Genomic DNA, 19,727 nt, shown 5'->3' with positions numbered 1-19,727 from the left:
AACAAATTTCTTTAGAACTGCTTTTTGTGTTTAGTTGTCCTTTCCCCACACCTCCGATTAGCAATGGTTGGCTACGTACGGTGTTTAAGAAGTTCAGCATACACACAAGGGCCAAGGTGTTGTGATATTTGACAGTAATTTAAAAAAGGTGCAGCCCTGCAATTGATTGCTCGCGCCACGACCGGCAAGATGAGCGTCCACTGGATGGCGCACGAGAGGCTCCTCTGGAGGTTATTTGGTCTACTCTTCCACACCGGCCAGACCTCTTGAAATAGGTCAAAGTACCCGGCCGATCACCTAAATTTCAGCAGTAATGTTAATGTATCCAAAAAAATGAATCTGCTTTTTAATGTTTGACCGTTTTTTTTTTGTACGGAGTGTTTTGCACATGGAAGGAAACTGGAGGAATCGTAGAAAATCCTAGACGCCTGAGGGGGAATAGCGCACAGACACGGTCACAAACCCTCGTGGTCTTGCCACCTCGCGACCACCTTTGAGCCAGGTCTGCATGGCAGTTTCGCAAATCTCGACGTTCCACCGACCCTTGCCACCGACGGCTCGGGGAAGGGTGGCGGGGGGTACGTACTGCCTCGCACCCGCAAGCCGTTCGGCACTGGATCCCAAGACCCATTCGAAGGACTTTTGCCGACCCAAACAAAGAACTCGGTAAGCCCCAAAAAGTAACAGAAAGGCAGTTTTATTCGTGTACATTACAGTGGTCTCAAAACAAGTTCAATTGGTGGCGGTTGCCCAGTTTATATACATTTACCCATTTTATGTTAATGATCTTATTGTGCATGGGGTAACCACAACTAACGTACAAAGATTAAAACAAACGCCAATGCAACTAATTAAAAGTGCAAGTAAATAATGTAACGAGGCAAGGTCAATCTTGATTTGAAGCTTTCGTGACTGCAGGAATCCATACTCTTTGGTTCTTTCGGTAAAGTCACGCAGGTAGAAAAATGATCTTATGCTTCTACCTACGTGAAAAATTATCTATTATTTTTCTACCTACGTGACTTTACCAAAAGAGGCAAGGTCACTCGTTCGGGTTCTAACCTGACACTGCACAGCTTAGATGGGCCATTGACCATTTTCGGTTCCCCGGAGTTTCAAACATTTTCACCCCATATTTGCGGGTCCCCAGAAGATCCAAGGTAGATGCAGGGCAGAGTATAACCACCTACGACGTGAACATCCGATAGTCCTGCGGGAGACGACTGAACGGAAATGTTATGCGAAGCTTGCCGTGTGGGACCATGGCGCCTTCACGGTTGAAGATTTTTGCCACCCTTTGTTCCCTGTGTTCGAGCGAAAAAAAACTGGCATCTCTTCCGGCAGCAGGAATTGATGTGCGTCGAGATCTGGTACCGGTTATTGTGTTTAACTATTATACACATGTAAGGGGTGTCGGGGGGGGTGGTAAGGATTCCTGCCAAAGGAGGGGGACAGTGGAGTGGCAACAGCGGAAGGGGGAAGAGCAGGCAAGGAGAGACCTGGCGGGGAACGGACAGAGAAAGGCTGGGGACAAGTGTGGACTGGGGAAATAAATAAAAGGACGAACCCCCTGCTGCAACCTCGTGTCGGCTCTCCTTTAAACGCAGTTTTGATAACGATGGACCGAGGTCGACTGAGAAACGCCTGCGTTGGGACTATGGTGGAAAAGTTGGCAACCCCAGTGATTGCCTCTGTTCCACGAAAATAGTGCAAATGCCAAATGTACTCCCTCACGTGTATTATCTTTGAGGCCTCAACGTAAGCACCCTCTGACAGCATTCCTCCTTAACGCCTCCACTTGGTGGTCCATGCAAACACCGGGGCTTTGTATGAGAATGCCCCTCACAAGCCGAAGTTGTAAGCCTTGAGAACGTCCCGTCCATTGTTGGCCTGCACCACGCCAACCACGCTGCTGCAGTCGCTGACCACGTTCCTGAAGCCCCTGTGGGATGCGCATGCACACAGACGCATAAGCACACAAGAATGGACGTGCCAAAAAAAGACAAAGATCCCCCTTGTAGCCTTAGCAGATTGTTGCAGCAAGTGCTGATGGCGAGCATCTACGAAGGCCGGCACACCACACGAGAGGGGAGGTGGCCAGCACCTCCGCCTGCCTTTGTCTCCCCAGTGGTGATGTTTACACAACACACCAGGAACTCATTTAATGCGGAGTCGACCTGGGGGAGGCCCAGAAACGATTCAGATAATCTTCACTGGTGTTGGCCGCCAGGAGCAATGTAACTCGGGTCGTAGCGCTGGACGTGAACCATTGCACTACCGCTCCCCAGGCATGGATATGCCCACGCATGAACACACAGACACGGGCATACGCACACACTATTCTTACGCACTTTAATACATACATCGAATCATGTCATCGATTGTTCACGATTTGCGCAAACTATCACGCACATCATCGTTGCCGTTACAGTTGGACTAATCGAGCGGACGGAACCGATTCACAAAATTGTTTGGGTCAGAGAAAGAATCGTTCGCTTCCGCAGTGTAAATTGTCGCCGCTGCACCGCCACGCTGGTGGGCCGACTCACCGCGAGCAGGTCAGCGACCCCCCCAGCAGGGTGTACTTGCTGACCAGCTGTTGTCCCGCCGCCGCTGCCGCCGCTGCCACCTCCATTCCCTCCGCCGCTTGCGCCCAGGTGTAGACGCGCAGGGACAGGTCAAGCGAGCAGCTCACCACGCGGAACGGGTCCTGCGGACCGCGCGGCCAGACACAGGCGCAATGAGTGTGGCAGTGCCCAGGGTAAGGGGCGGCTTGATTTTATCACAGAGTACTTTCCGTGTCTGGCTGTCGCCTGATGATGCTGGTTGTAATTACTGGTGAAACTTCGTCGGTTTACTCTCCCAGCACACCGGTGTGCTGTCCTAAGTAATGAATTAGCATGTTTTGTCTACGTGACAAACATTAATTGGCTGTGGTGGGTTTAACGACGCATTTATATTTACGCGATGTAACCCAAAAAATCCCAGATAATATCGGTCGCGAAAGCCCTCCTACGTGTTAATCTAGACAGGGAGTACTTGCCACGTGGACTGGTGGCCGTCAGCAGCCATTGTGAGAGGTTACGCTCGATGTGGCATGTCATTACGAAAGAGCAAGCCAAACCATTGTCTCAGTTTGTCGTAGGACATTTTGTGTATAGTGTGGTGGTGTAATGTGGTGGTGCCGTGTATAGTACGGTGGTGCCGCCAGGCCCGCACCACGTGGATGCCGGTGATCTGCTGCTTGTGGTCGCTGAACGTCGCGAGGCGACCCCCGGTGGCCGCGTCCCACACGCTCAGCTGCTGCCCGAGCGTCGTGAGGACGATGTTGTGGCTCGCTGTGCGCAGGAACGGCGCTTGCGTCGCCCACTGCTCCTTGGGAATCGTGAACCGCACCGCCACCTCGCTCACTGGCGGAGAGAGCGCGGCGCGAGGGGAGAAAGATCGGACGGAATCGGGTTCCGCTTCGGACGCCGACGCGACCAGATACAGAGCTGCAACTGATGGCTGCACCTCAATGAGGGAGACGTGAAAACACAAAAAAACGAGGCGAAAAACCATCGGGTTGAAACTGCGAACCATTTAGGCGGCTCATCGAGCCCGCCGTCGTTGCGCGGCCCACGAGGCGCCCCGCACCTACCGGCGATGTGCTCCTTGGCCCTGGCCCTGCCCCTGGCCTTGTCCAGCGCCACGTCGAAGCAGCGCACCTCGTGCTGCCCATCGGCCAGCTCGACGGCGGCGGCGAGGCGCGCTGGATTGGCGGGGAACCACGCCGCCGCCAGCACGCCGAGACCGGCGATCTCCGGGAGCGTCGCCGTCACCATCGCCGCCATGGGATTGGGGCGCCAGTTGGCGGGGCGCGGGGGCAGAGGCCGGCGGGGGTCGGGAGGTGCCTCCTCCTCGTCCACCGTGCACAGCGCTCGCACGCCCAGCAGCTGGTCGCGCCGGCGCCACCGCACGCAACGTCAAATCCATGTCGAACGGTGCCAAGCGGAATTGTACCAACGCCAGCCGCGTCGTACGATGCCGGACGTGTTAAAAGAATGGCTCTGTATGTAAGACTATGTAAGTGCATGGGCCTATACAAATCTATGGTTCTCGTTGCAAGTCGATGGATCTCTGCGCATGGGCGGTGTTTGCGAGGACGAGAGAAGAATTGAACACGGAGGCTTTCTCGGTCAATATTATTTATACTAAAGGTTTTTGGATTAGATTGCGTAAATATAAATGTGTCGGAAACCCACCACCACCCAACACAGCCAATTGGTAAGGTTTGTCACGTGAACAAAACGTGTACACTGGCGTGATGGTGAGTAAATCCACAACATTTACAATTCAGCACGACGTTTTGCTGGTGATTACAATGAGCTTCATCAGGCGATTTTACATAATTGTGAGGAAGTCTTCCTGCTTCCGATCTTAAATACAGCAATATTATGTCATCACTGTGAGCCTATCAAGTGCAAAGATCAGAGGGTGGTTTATTATGGTCATATAAATAATAATGGATTATATTAACCTGTAAATAAGCAGTGCATATTACTATATGGGTTAATGACAGTTCATCAATATATACGATGCCTGGAATAGGCATGCAATTAAAAGGTGTATTACTTAATAACATGCTGGATGAGAGAAGAGGCGCACGGTAGAAGCGCACGAAGAGAGAAAGTCCGAGCAGCCGATAGGTGTGCAGCGATGGGACCTTTGGCTTCAAAACAGCTCTCGCTGTACTCACCTGCACTGGCACGTCAGGGCTGTGGGTGGCACCCACCAGGATCACGGTGCCGACCGGCGCCGGCGACAGCAGGTTAAGAGTGTGGTCCTCGGCCAGGAGAAGGCTGCGCACGGGGGCGAGGGAGGGCAGCGCCAGTACCCGCAAGGTGCCCATGTTGCCGCCCGCCTGGCGACGCACAGTGGCCGCGTGGCCGCGTCACCGCTCTCCCCCGATCTACACCCCCCCCCGCCACTCCACCCCGGTCCTGTCCCAGGATTGACCTCAAGGTCGCACGCGCACCGCGATTACGACCCTCCACGGACTCTCCCCTGCCTGCCTCTACCCTCTCCCCTCTCGTCTTGCTCTGCTGTGCCCCACGCACTCACCTCGCTCTTCTCACAACCCACACGTCGCGGGGAGGTCCCCGTCCAGCAGGGCGCTTCACGAAAGGGCTGTACGCTTACAATTGAGCGCGTGACAATCGCGGTGCAGATCGTGCGATCGCGGACTCACAAGCAGGAAGTGGCCGTCCTCCAACGCGCACGTCGCGAGCACCATGACCCCGGGCGTGGGGTCAGCTCGGGTCGCGACCTCGTGACCTCCGGCCGCATCCCACACCGTGACTTCTCCGACCCGGCTCCCCGACACCACGAGTCCCAGCGTCGGCACAGCCACCAGGCACTCCACGGCCGTGCCGCCCACTTGCCCAGCCACCCACAGCTGCTGGCCCTGCAAGCGATCGTCGGAGGGTGAGACTGGGTCCCGGCATGGAAATGAGGAGTGGTCGCCTCCAGCGGGGGCACATCGCGGAGGTCGGGTGGCTCAGAGGACAGAGTGCTCAGCTGGCACCGCTGCATTACAATTAAACGAAACTTTTTATTTTACCAGATAAGGCCCACTGAGCTATACAGTTCTATTTCAGAAGCGAGCTCGCCAAAACGAAGTGGCTTATCCCGTGGAGGGAAAACAGGAGTACCACGGGGAGAACATGCAAACCCCAAATATACAAAGGTGAGGGTCAGAATCGAACCCACGACCTCCTGCATACCAGGTGAGGTAGTTAACATCTCGCCACCGTGGCGAGATGTTAATTAACAGTTCTATGATATCCACTTCAGAATTAGGGTTTCCACCTGTTCACATTTGCCCAGGATCGTCCTCTCGTTGAGGCAACCAAAGCAACAGCTGTGCTGGGAAATCTGGAACTCTTCCCGCGTCGTTAATGGTCCTGATTTGTATCAGTTGTGTAATAACGATGATGCAACACGACATAATGTATTGACGTGTTGTTCTCCACTTGTTCCTGGTATCGCGAGATTATTATTTTTTGTATTCCCAAGATGTGTCCCTTTGTTTCTTGAGGTGAAAACCTGACTTCGAATTCAGGTTCCCAAACGTCGTGAGTTGGTGGTCTCAGCCTGGTCACCAATGACTGCACAAATAAAGCATTAAACTGTTTTAACGCACGTAACTTTACTTTCATATCCGCACACAGCCCGTGGATCAGCGGTGACAGAGCTAGTTCTGTGATATCCACTTCTTTGGGCCGTTCTCTAACACCAAGGGTTACGGCCACAGTGATGTGTGGATGTATGTCGGTTGAAATTATTTCGCACCGTATGTAACCAACCGCGCTAATCAGAGGTGCGGTATTTTATCACCAGGCCGGAAAGTTAATGACGAGCCAATCTAGTGCGATCGTGGCTATGCAACCCAAGCTCTGGACCAAATAATAAACCACTGTCGTCTGCGCTCCTTCAACGGAGGAGGAACAGCAAAACGACACAAACCCTCTCTCTGCTGAAGCCTCTCGTCATGGCCAGCAGATCCCGACATTGGCATTGAGCTCCTGAACCACATTGCTGCCACCAACCGCAAGGATATAATAAAACGGTAGATTCGTCCCTGCCATTACCATGAGCCATGGTCAATCCACTGCTGGATGAAGGCGTACCGTGTGCACGTCCCACGCTCGCACGCTGCCGTCATTGCTGGCGCTGCACACGCAGGTCAAGGGTCGAGTTTTCTCTGGCCGCGGCGCGCTCGCTCCGCTCTTTCCTCTCTCCGTGTTCTCCTGACCATCGTCGTCGTAATCGTCGTCGCCCTGTGCCGTGTCGATGTGTGGTTCTCCGTCCGTGAGGTAGCACACGGCCGAGATCGCGCCTAGAGAGGAGGGCGAGGGGATAGCAGTTGCCACCGCAGTGAGATTCCGTGGTGTCGTTTGGTACCTGTCTACCCAAAACATCGTGCATTCCTTAACGTGCTCAACAGCCTCGCTGTGCTCAAGAGGCTCGACTGATGTGCAGGCCTCAGCAGCTATACTGGAAACGGGAACCCGGTGCTTGTATGAGGCTGAGTCGACCTAACAGAGGCCCAGGACCGCGGGTTTGTAGTGCAGCACGGTAACCACTACACTGCCGCTCCCCAGACACGCACACGCACCAACACAAGTGAGGGTTATCTAAACCAGTCGTGGGCCTCCGCTAAGGTCGAATCGAACTCTGATGAGTATCCAGGACGATGTGTAAACATCGTCACTCGGGAGACAAAGGCGGCCGGGCGTGGTGCTGGCCACCCACCCCCCTGGTGTGCCGTGCCGGCCTCAATAGGTGCTACTCGCGAACAGCACTTGCCCAGCCTGTTAAAGGCTATGCGGGGGATCTTTGTCTTTGTGTGCGGGCACCGGCGTGGCCCCTCAGCGTGGTGCAGGTGTAGTCGGCGCCCGGTCGCCCGCAGCCCAGCGCCCTCTCGAGCCCCTGGCGCCGCAGGTAGTAGCGCTTCCACTCGCTCGCTCGCTCCACACGGCAGAACGCCCAGCGGCGCCGGCACAGGCACCTGTGCGGGGCGGGTGACAGCGCGGTTGGGTTTCCACTTCTTCCACTGCTGGATGAAGGCTCACCGTGTGCACGTCCGCCGCACCTCTGATGAACATGGTTGGCTACGTACGGTGCGAAAGAAGTTCAACATATACGTATATACGAAGCCAGACGCGCTCTATCTCTCGGTCAGCACGAGGTCTATCATCAACACTGCGGTTTACGGCCGTGAAGTTCAAGGCAACACCGATAGCAGATCACAGATGCCAAGTCCTGGATTGTCTGGGTCAAACCTGGATAGGTAGCGACCCTATCACTGGGTCATGGGGTCACAGGTTTGTTCGTTTTTATTTCTTTCATTTGCAGTTTTATTTGTGGCTCATTCACCTAATTGTAAAGGTGCAGTCCTGCACTTTCTTGCCCGTACCACTGCTGGCTAGGGCTCTGTTGTAATTGTGCGAGTTGCTCGCCGGGTGACTGAAAGGGAGAGCGGATGGTCAGGTGGGCGGACAGGCAAGTGGACGGGTGGCAGTGAAGGTTGACAGGTGTGAGTAAGAGTCGAGAGCTGGGTTCTTTACCTCCACAGCGCGGGTGAGTTGGCCACAGCATTCCACAACTGGTGACAGGAGGGAAGAGGACAGACACACACGTGTACACACACACACGTGTACACACGCACAAACAAACGTGTACGCACGCACGCATACACGTGAGAATATGCACCCCGCACATACCAATATACAAAGATCTCCCCAAATAGATTGTAACAAGCTGTTGGGAGGGTATAAGTGCCATTCGCAGCTACCTATTAAGGCTGACACCCGTGATGTCGTCAGCACCACACATGGCCTCCTTTCTCTCCCCAGCGCTGCACACGCCCGATGATTGTTCAACAAGTCCCAACGTGACGCGCTCAGCAGTTAACGCCGTCTCCCTTAACAGAGCCGACTGCAATTAAGACTGTGGAGAAACTCGGCGTACGTGTTCCGTCCGTCCGTCCGTCCGTCCGTGTGCGTGTATGCACGCACACGCACACGTGTTCCGCGTGACGTAGACCGGCCCGTCACGTGGGACTTGTTTAACGATCATCGGGCGCGTGCAGCGTGCCACGAGTTAATTTGTACAATTTGAACGGTGCGAGACGGAGCGTGGTGGCTGGGGCGGTCGCGGGAAGTCGAGTTGGGAAAACGCCGCGGATAGCCACCGATGGATGCCACGCGTAGTTGAGGAATTGAAATTCGGCATAACCCCACACAAGCACAACCCAGAGCCCAAGCCTGCTGATGGCATCATAGGCCTTGACCAGGTCAATAAAGCAGAGATGTAGGTCTTGTTGGAATTCCATACACCTCTGCTGTAGCAGACGGACAGAAAATATGGCATCCGTGCAGGACCGCCCTTTCCTGAAACCGCATTGGGGCCTCTGCGAGCCTCTCCTGAGCGTGCCTGGCAAGGCGATGTTGAATAATCCTTGCCAGGACCTTTCCCGGCACACTGAGGAGTGAGATGCCCCTGTAGTTGTTACAGTCTGTGCGGTCCCCCCTTTTTAAAGGAGGAATTAAAGAGCGATTTGTGATCGCGGGCCATTGAGGCAGATTCCATCTCCCTCAGCAACCCGCGACCACCACCCATCCTTGAAGCCAAGGCTGCGGTAAGCCTCCTCATTCTCCGACGTGAGATGCTGTAGCAGATGAGAGTGGGCCTGTCGCTTTTTTATTAACTCACTGTCTGTTCTAGATTTAAAGCTTTCGTGACTGCAAGGATCCATACTCTTTGGTTCTATTGGGTAAAGTCACGTAGGTAAAAAATAAAATAACAAAAATCACGACGTTTCGGCCACAACACAAGCGGCCTTCATCAGGTGAAGGGACGAGACTGTCTGGAGGACAGCGCTGGAGTGAAAAAAGCCACGTTCAGATCACGACCTTTAAGCTGTGTGAGAAGAAACAAAGCGCCTTGACAAAGGAATTAGCATATAATTTAGCATTGAAATGGCTGAGTGATTAGCTTGTGACTGGTCACAGAAATGGCTATGTTAAAGTTAAAGCATACGCATCCGCAAAGGCACCCCTTGACAAAGGAATTAGCATAGAATTTAGCATTGAAATAGCTAAGTTAAAGTATACACATCCGCAGAGGCACCCCTTGACAAAGGAATTAGCATAGAATTTAGCATTGAAATAGCTGAGTGATTAGCTTGTAACTGGTCACAGAAATAGCTATGTTAAAGTCAGAGCATATACATTCACCGAGGCACCTAGTACAAATCAAACAGGAGAATTTAGCGAAACACAACCACGCTCAGACCGCGGACCTTTAAGCTGTGTGCGAGCAAACAAGGTGTCCTGACAAAGAAATTAGCATAAAAATTTGCATTTGATTGGCCGATTTTAAAAAAGAGGTGGTGTACGTGCCGGTGGACTTGCCATTTGGCGCGGGGGGGGGGGAGTTTACCTATTGATGGTGTGAAAAGGGAATTTATAAGAGCTGCGAAAGTTTGGGGTACCACTACTTGAAAAATATACTGTACCATTGAAATTAGTTTAATGTTTAGTTCGATTTAGAACATCTTTCCACTGTCTGTTGTTGTATCATCCTCAAATCTTGCAACTCAATTTTTACCCACTTCCCAATGTGGTATCGACTGCAAACTTGGTATACTTATGTTATATTGATGACAATACTATATTCTATCATTAATATTTTAAAATATATTTTTAAGAATTATTTTTTACGTGTTTATGTTTCGGCTTGGGTCTAATTGTCCATGGTCAACTGACGTTGGCTGTAATTGACCACGGTTCCCTTACGTTGTGGCAAGCCTCGGGGCCACTTCCTGGAGTCGTGGAGTTCTACCATTACCAGTACGGTACATTTAATTAAAGCGTGCTTTAAAAAAAAGTATTTTTAAATATTACTTTTCTCAGCCAGCCTGAACACCTCCTCTGTCAGCCAGGGTCTTTGGGGTGGTCTGAACCGTGTGTGTACCCAAAGCAGCCATTGCAGCTGCATGAGCTTCACTCGCTCACCCCCCACACACCCCCACCCCCACACTCTCTCATCCCCACACACACTCACCCCCACACACACTCACCCCCCACTCACCCCCACACACACTCACCCCCCACTCACCCCCACACACACTCACCCCCCACACACACTCACCCCCACCCCCACACTCTCTCATCCCCACACACACTCACCCCCACACACACTCACCCCCCACTCACCCCCACACACACTCACCCCCCACTCACCCCCACACACACTCACACCCCACACACACTCACCCCCCCCCCACACACTCACCCCCACACACACACACCCCACACACACTCACCCCCCACACACTCACCCCCACACACACACTCACCCCCACACACTCACCCCCACACACACACTCATCCCCACACTCACTCACCCCCACACACACTCACCCCCCACTCACCCCCACACACACACTCACCCCCCACACACACTCACCCCCACACACACACTCACCCCCACACACACACTCACCCCCACACACACACTCACCCCCACACACACTCACCCCCACACACTCACCCCCCACTCACCCCCACACACACTCACCCCCCCCCCCACACACACTCACCCCCCACTCACCCCCACACACACACTCACCCCCACACACACTCACCCCCACACACACACTCACTCACCCCCACACACACTCACCCCCCACTCACCCCCACACACACACTCACCCCCCACACACCCTCACCCCCCACACACACTCACCCCCACACACACACACACCCCCACACACACTCACCCCCACACACGCCCACACTCACTCACCCCCACACACACACACTCACCCACCCCCACACACACTCACTCACCCCCCACACACACACTCAACCCCACACACACTCACCCCCACACACACAACCCCCCACACACACACTCACCCCCACACACTCACTCACCCCCACACACTCACCCTCACACACACACACACACTCACCCCCACACACACACTCACCCCCACACACACACTCACCCCCACACACACACTCAACCCCACACACACTCACACCCACACTCATTCACCCCCATACACACTCACCCCCACACACACTCACCCCCACACACACACTCACCCCCACACACACACTCAACCCCACACACACACTAACCCCCACACACACACTCACCCCCACACACACACTCACCCCACACACACTCACCCCCACACACACACTCACCCCCACACACACTCACCCCACACACACACTCACCCCCCACACACACACTCACCCACCCCCACACACACTCACTCACCCCCACACACACACTCACTCACCCCCACACACACACTCACCCCCACACACACACTCACCCCCACACACACACACACTCACCCCCACACACACACACACACTCACTCCCACACACACTCACCCCCACACACACACTCACCCCCACACACACACTCAACCCACCCCCACACACACTCACTCACCCCCCACACACACACTCACTCACCCCCATACACACTCACCCCCACACACACACTCACCCCCACACACTCACTCACCCCCACACACACACTCACCCCCCACACACACACACTCACCCCCACACACACACACACTCACCCCCACACACACTCACCCCCACACACTCACTCACCCCCATACACACTCACCCCCACACACACACTCACCCCCACACACACACTCAACCCCACACACACTCACACCCACACTCATTCACCCCCATACACACTCACCCCTACACACACTCACCCCCACACACTCACTCACCCCCACACACACACTCACCCCCACACACACACTCAACCCCACACACACTCACCCCCACACACACACACCCCACACACACACTCACCCCCACACACTCACTCACCCCCACACACACACACTCACACACACACACACACTCACCCCCACACACACACTCACCCCCACACACACACTCACCCCCACACAACACTCACCCCCACACACACACTCACCCCCACACACACACTCAACCCCACACACACACTAACCCCCACACACACACTCACCCCCACACACACACTCACCCCCCACACACACTCACCCCCACACACACACTCACCCCCACACACACTCACCCCCACACACACACTCACCCCCACACACACACTCACCCACCCCCACACACACTCACTCACCCCCACACACACACTCACTCACCCCCACACACACACTCACTCACCCCCACACACACACTCACCCCCACACACACACACTCACCCCCACACACACACACACACTCACCCCCACACACACTCACCCCCACACACTCACTCACCCCCATACACACTCACCCCCACACCACACTCACCCCCACACACTCACTCACCCCCACACACACACTCACCCCCACACACACACACTCACCCCCACACACACACACACACTCACCCCCACACACACTCACCCCCACACACTCACTCACCCCCATACACACTCACCCCCACACACACACTCACCCCTACACACTCACTCACCCCCACACACACACTCACCCCCACACACACACTCACTCACCCTCACACACACACACTCACCCCCACACACACACTCACCCCCACACACACACTCAACCCCACACACACTCACACCCACACTCATTCACCCCCATACACACTCACCCCCACCACACTCACCCCCACACACTCACTCACCCCCACACACACACTCACCCCCACACACACACTCAACCCCACACACACTCACCCCCACACACACACACCCCCACACACACACTCACCCCCACACACTCACTCACCCCCACACACACACTCACTCCCACACACACTCACCCCCACACACACTCACCCCCACACACACACTTACCCACCCACACACACACTCACCCACCCACACACACACTCACCCACCCCCACACACACTCACTCACCCCCACACTCACACTCACCCCCACACACACACTCCCCACCCCCACACACACTCACTCACCCCCACACACACACTCACTCACCCCCACACACACACTCACCCCCACACACACACACTCACCCCCACACACACACACACACACACCCCACACCACACTCACCCCCACACACACACTCAACCCCACACACACTCACACCCACACTCACTCACCCCCATACACACTCACCCCCACACACACTCACCCCCACACACACACTCACCCCCACACACACACTCAACCCCACACACACACTAACCCCCACACACACACTCACCTCCACACACACACTCACCCCCACACACACTCACCCCCACACACACACTCACCCCCACACACACTCACCCCCACACCACACTCACCCCCACACACACACTCACCCACCCCCACACACACTCACTCACCCCCACACACACACTCACTCACCCCACACACACACTCACCCCCACACACACACTCACCCCCACACACACACACACTCACCCCCACACACACACACTCACCCCCACACACACTCACCCCCACACACACACTCACCCCCACACACACACTCACCCACCCCCACACACACTCACTCACCCCCACACACACACTCACTCACCCCCATACACACTCACCCCCACACACACACTCACCCCCACACACTCACTCACCCACCCCACACACACACTCACCCCCCACACACACACACTCACCCACACACACACACTCACCCCACACACTCACCCCCACACACTCACTCCACCCCCATACACACTCACCCCCACACACACACTCACCCCCACACACACACACTCAACCCCACACACACTCACACCCACACTCAGTCACCCCACACACACTCACCCCACACACACTCACCCCCACACACTCACTCACCCCCACACACACACTCACCCCCACACACACACTCAACCCCACACACACTCACCCCCACACACACACACCCCCACACACACACTCACCCCCACACACTCACTCACCCCCACACACACACACTCACACACACACACACACACTCACCCCCACACACACACTCACCCCCACACACACACTCACCCCCACACACACTCACCCCCACACACACACTCACCCCCACACACACACTCACCCCACACACACACTACCCCCACACACACACTCACCCCCACACACACACTCACCCCCACACACCTCACCCCCACACACACACTCACCCCCACACACACTCACCCCCACACACACACTCACCCCCACACACACACTCACCCACCCCCACACACACTCACTCACCCCCACACACACACTCACCCCCACACACACACTTCACCCCCACACACACACTCACCCCCACACACACACACTCACCCCCACACACACACCACACTCACCCCCACACACACTCACCCCCACACACTCACTCACCCCCATACACACTCACCCCCACCACACACTCACCCCCACACACACACTCACCCCCACACACACACTCACCCCACACACACACACTCACCCCACACACACACACACACTCACCCCACACACACTCACCCCACACACTCACTCACCCCCACACACACTCACCCCCACACACTCACTCACCCCCATACACACTCACCCCCCACACACACACTCACCCCCACACACTCACTCACCCCCACACACACACTCACCCCCACACACACACTCACTCACCCTCACACACACACACTCACCCCCACACACACACTCACCCCCACACACACACTCACCCCACACTGATTCACCCCCATACACACTCACCCCCCACACACACTCACCCCCACACACTCACTCACCCCCACACACACACTCACCCCTACACACACTCAACCCCACACTCACTCACCCCCACACACACACACCCCCACACACACACTCACCCCCACACACTCACTCACCCCCACACACACACTCACCCCACACACACTCACCCCCACACACACTCACCCCCACACACACACTCACCTCACCCACCACACACACTCACCCACCCACACACACACTCACCCACCCCCACACCACACTCACCCCCCACACTCACACTCACCCCCCACACACACACTCACCCAACCCACACACACTCACTCACCCCCACACACACACTCACTCACCCCCACACACACACTCACTCACCCCCACACACACACTCACCCCCACACACTCACTCACCCCCATACACACTCACCCCCACACACACACTCACCCCCACACACTCACTCACCCCCACACACACACTCACCCCCACACACACACTCACCCCCCACACACACACTCACCCCACACACACTCACCCCCACACACACACTCACCCCCACACACACACACTCACCCCCACACACACACTCACCCCCATACACACACTCACCCCCACACACTCACTCACCCCCACACACACTCACCCCCACACACACACTCACCCCCACACACACTCACACCCACACTCACTCACCCCCATACCCACACTCACCCCCACACACTCACTCACCCCCACACACACACTCACCCCCACACACACACTCACCCCCCACACACACTCACCCCCATACACTCACTCACCCCCACACACACACACACTCACCCCCACACACACACTCACCCCACACACACACTCACCCCCCACACACACACTCACCCCCCACACACACACACTCACCCCCACACCACACACTCACTCACCCCCACACACTCACTCACCCCCACACACACACTCACCCCCACACACTCACTCACCCCACACACACACTCACCCCCACACACTCACTCACCCCCACACACACACACTCACCCCCACACACACACTCACCCCTACACACACACTCACCCCCACACACTCACCCCCACACACACACTCACCCCCACACACACACTCACCCCCACACACACACTCACCCCCACACACACACTCACCCCCACACACTCACTCACCCCCACACACTCACTCACCCCCACACACACACTCACCCCCACACACTCACTCACCCCCACACACACACACTCACCCCCACACACACACTCACCCCTACACACACACTCACCCCCACACACTCACCCCCACACACACACTCACCCCCACACACTCACCCCCACACACTCACTCACCCCCACACACACACTCACCCCCACACACACTCACCCCCACACACACACTCACCCCCACACACTCACCCCCACACACACACTCACCCCCACACACTCACTCACCCCCACACACACACTCACCCCCACACACTCACTCACCCCCACACACACTCACCCCCACACACACACTCAACTCCACACACACTTACACCCACACTCATTCACCCCCATACACACTCACCCCCACACACACACTCACCCCCACACACTCACTCACCCCCACACACACACTCACCCCCACACACACACTCACCCCCACACACACACTCACCCCCACACACACACTCACCCCCACACACACACTCACCCCCACACACACACTCACCCCCACACACTCACTCACCCCCACACACACACTCACCCCCACACACTCACCCCCACACACTCACCCCCACACACTCACCCCCACACACTCACCCCCACACACTCACCCCCACACACACACACTCACCCCCACACACTCACCCCCACACACTCACCCCCACACACACACTCACCCCCACACACACACACTCACCCCCACACACTCACCCCCACACACACACACTCACCCCCACACACTCTCCCCCACACACTCACCCCCACACACACACTCACCCCCACACACACACACTCACCCCCACACTCACTCACCCGGTTGACGGCCGCTGCCCTCAGCAGCTGCTCTGCTTGCAGGAAGGTGAACACGTGCGCCAGGCAGTCAAACGGCAGCTGCTGCTGCTGCTCGCACTCCATTGCTGCCCTGCCGCGCCGGGGATAGGACTCGAACCGTCGGCTCGCACCCTGCGCGGCCACGAAGCCTCCCTCAGGTGGCCCCGGCTCCGTGAGCGGCTCGAAAATATCAGCGGAGTCACGGGGGGGGCTCGTTTGCTTCCGCGTGAACCCTAAGAAACGCGCGCGTGTCTAATCCAACAGTCGGCATCCGGGAGGTGGCGCTATCCGCGTGCCCACTCCACATTCCCGCGGGCGAGGGCACGGCCGTACCCCGTTTCGCTTTGCCACGAGCGGAAATTCCACATTCCTACGGTCGAGGAACAAGTCCACCCTTGCTCTGAGCCCGCGTTTGGGAATTCTCCAATTCTCTGGTTGAAGCCCAATACCGAGTGAGTTTGTTGCTTCAATTCCACATTCCCATGACGAAGACAAGTCCATCCATACTCTTGAGTCTGTGGTGTAAAATTCCACAGAACAGTATCATGGCCGGGGCTAGTCTGTTCATAAGGATGACCCGCTGTTGACCTCCCACAAAGTGGTACTGCTTGTTTTATCCACCCTCTTGAATGATGATTGATGTTAAATCTGTTAATAAAATGATACTTTAACTACCATATTAGACTCGTGGATTCATATCGTTGTTTAATCGCGTGGTTTAAGAATCGAAGATTTTGGATTCATATCGTGTAGTGGGTGGCCCAGATGTCTTGTGACACCCATTTAATTAACAAAAACTCTGTATTTTTTAAAGTACGGTTTGTTTAAAACACAAATGAATATGCAATGGATAACAATGTTGGGGGTTAATTCATTGGTGGTCAAAAGACATCTGGACCACACTGTACGGCGGTTCAGACAGAATGCTCCCCCGAGGGGCTCCTACCGAGGAGATGGAGCGATGGACTCGGCGCGTGTGCGGGGCGGATTTTTAAAAAATCACATTGCAGGATCGTGAGAGGTGGCGACGGCTCGGGGGAGGAGGCCTTCATCCAGCAGTGGATGGATGACGGCTGACGACGACGATGGAGAGAGTCCAGCTGTACACGCGCACCTCCGATTAGCACGGTTGGCTACGTGCGGTGCGAAAGAAGTCCAACATGCATAGACTCACACAGAGACCCATAGACACCACACAGACCCATAGACTCACACAGAGACCCATAGACTCACACAGAGACCCATAGACTCACACAGAGACCCATAGACACCTCAGATAGACCCATAGACTCACACAGAGACCCATAGACACCACACAGACCCATAGACTCACACAGAGACCCATAGACTCACACAGAGACCCATAGACTCACACAGAGACCCATAGACACCACAGATAGACCCATAGACTCACACAGAGACCCATAGACACACACATAGACCCATAGACACCACAGATAGACCCATAGACTCACACAGAGACCCATAGACACACACACAGACCCATAGACACCACACAGAGACCCATAGACTCACACATAGACTCACACGTCCGATTAGCACGGTTGTCTACGTACGGTGTGAAAGAAGTTCAACGCATACGTGTGCATACATAGCAGTAGTTGTGTTCAACGGGTTCACGTGACCCCTGCAGCCACGAGGGAGCGCTCTGCTCACCGCGATGTTTAAAAACAACGATTCTGTGGAGGGTCGGTAAACATCCCTGAAAAACATGCAAATCGAAGAAAGTTTTAGGGACTTAAAAAATACAAAGAGAGCAATTTTGCAATGAACGCCGCTTGCAATTGTCAACGCGTTTAAGGAAAACTTGGGATAAAATGGCATCCTTATAAGTTAACGCATTCACACGTAGGCTTTCGGGACCAATATCCATAAGAGGTATTTTTTGGATTAGATCTCGTAAATGTGTCGTTAAACCCGCCACCACCCGACACAGCCACTTTAGTAAGGTTAAATGTCGATTTAAAGCTTTCGTGACTGCAAGGATTCATCTTCTTTGGTTCTTTCGGTAAGGTCACGTAGAATGAGAATATAATAATAATTAGTAAGGTTGTTTTGTTGTCGTGACAAACCTTACTAATTGTCTTTGTCGGGTGGTGGCGGGTTTAACGACACGTCTCTATTTAGACGATCTATAACGCCCAAAAAAACCCCTCTGTTACGGCAATGAACGCATTCAACGTATCAAATCGTCGTCTGCATATCCAGCAGTGTGGGTGCACCACGCAATGACCTCGTGCTCCAAAGCGAGACACACGGGGGCCATCGCCATGGGCACGTGAAGTGCGATTGATACATCATGATAACACGTGCCTCGTCGGTCTGGGTGCCAACAGCACCCAATCCTCAACTGCGCCTTGCAATCCCAGACTCACAAACCTCGATAATTGCATCTATCCCCCTCCAAC

The 19,727-nt window shown here is 55.1% G+C and overlaps 1 protein-coding gene across 1 annotated transcript; it reads right to left on the bottom strand.

The window, feature by feature from the left end:
* Nucleotides 1–681: 681 nt before the first annotated feature.
* Nucleotides 682–18,422, bottom strand: FBXW12 (F-box and WD repeat domain containing 12). Its single transcript, XM_032971371.2, has 11 exons — nt 18,245–18,422; nt 17,281–17,531; nt 8,112–8,149; nt 7,401–7,552; nt 6,672–6,880; nt 5,231–5,446; nt 4,739–4,903; nt 3,641–3,935; nt 3,220–3,410; nt 2,550–2,710; nt 682–1,942 (listed from the first exon to the last, which is right to left on the bottom strand). Exons 1-11 carry the CDS (start codon nt 18,348–18,350, stop codon nt 1,843–1,845), a joined length of 1,884 nt encoding a protein of 627 aa, XP_032827262.1. The 5' UTR covers nt 18,351–18,422; the 3' UTR covers nt 682–1,842.
* Between the last annotated feature and the right edge of the window lie 1,305 nt (nt 18,423–19,727).

The sequence above is a fragment of the Petromyzon marinus genome, chromosome 46 (assembly GCF_048934315.1).
Source record: "Petromyzon marinus isolate PM22_M1 ecotype Great Lakes invasive population chromosome 46, UKy_Petmar_22M1.pri1.0, whole genome shotgun sequence".
Taxonomy (NCBI): domain Eukaryota; kingdom Metazoa; phylum Chordata; class Hyperoartia; order Petromyzontiformes; family Petromyzontidae; genus Petromyzon; species Petromyzon marinus.
Note: the sequence above shows the minus strand (reverse complement) of the source record. Positions and strands in the feature narration are given on the sequence as shown.

Coding starts and splice junctions, on each gene's coding strand:
- FBXW12 (XM_032971371.2), bottom strand. CDS start 18,350: ATGAAGGCCTCCTCCCCCGAGCCGTCGCCACCTCTCACGATCCTGCAA. Junction 3,411..3,640: donor GGCCAAGGAGCACATCGCCG/GTAGGTGCGGGG, acceptor TCTCTCCGCCAG/TGAGCGAGGTGGCGGTGCGG. Junction 1,943..2,549: donor GGGTCGCTGACCTGCTCGCG/GTGAGTCGGCCC, acceptor CGCATCCCACAG/GGGCTTCAGGAACGTGGTCA.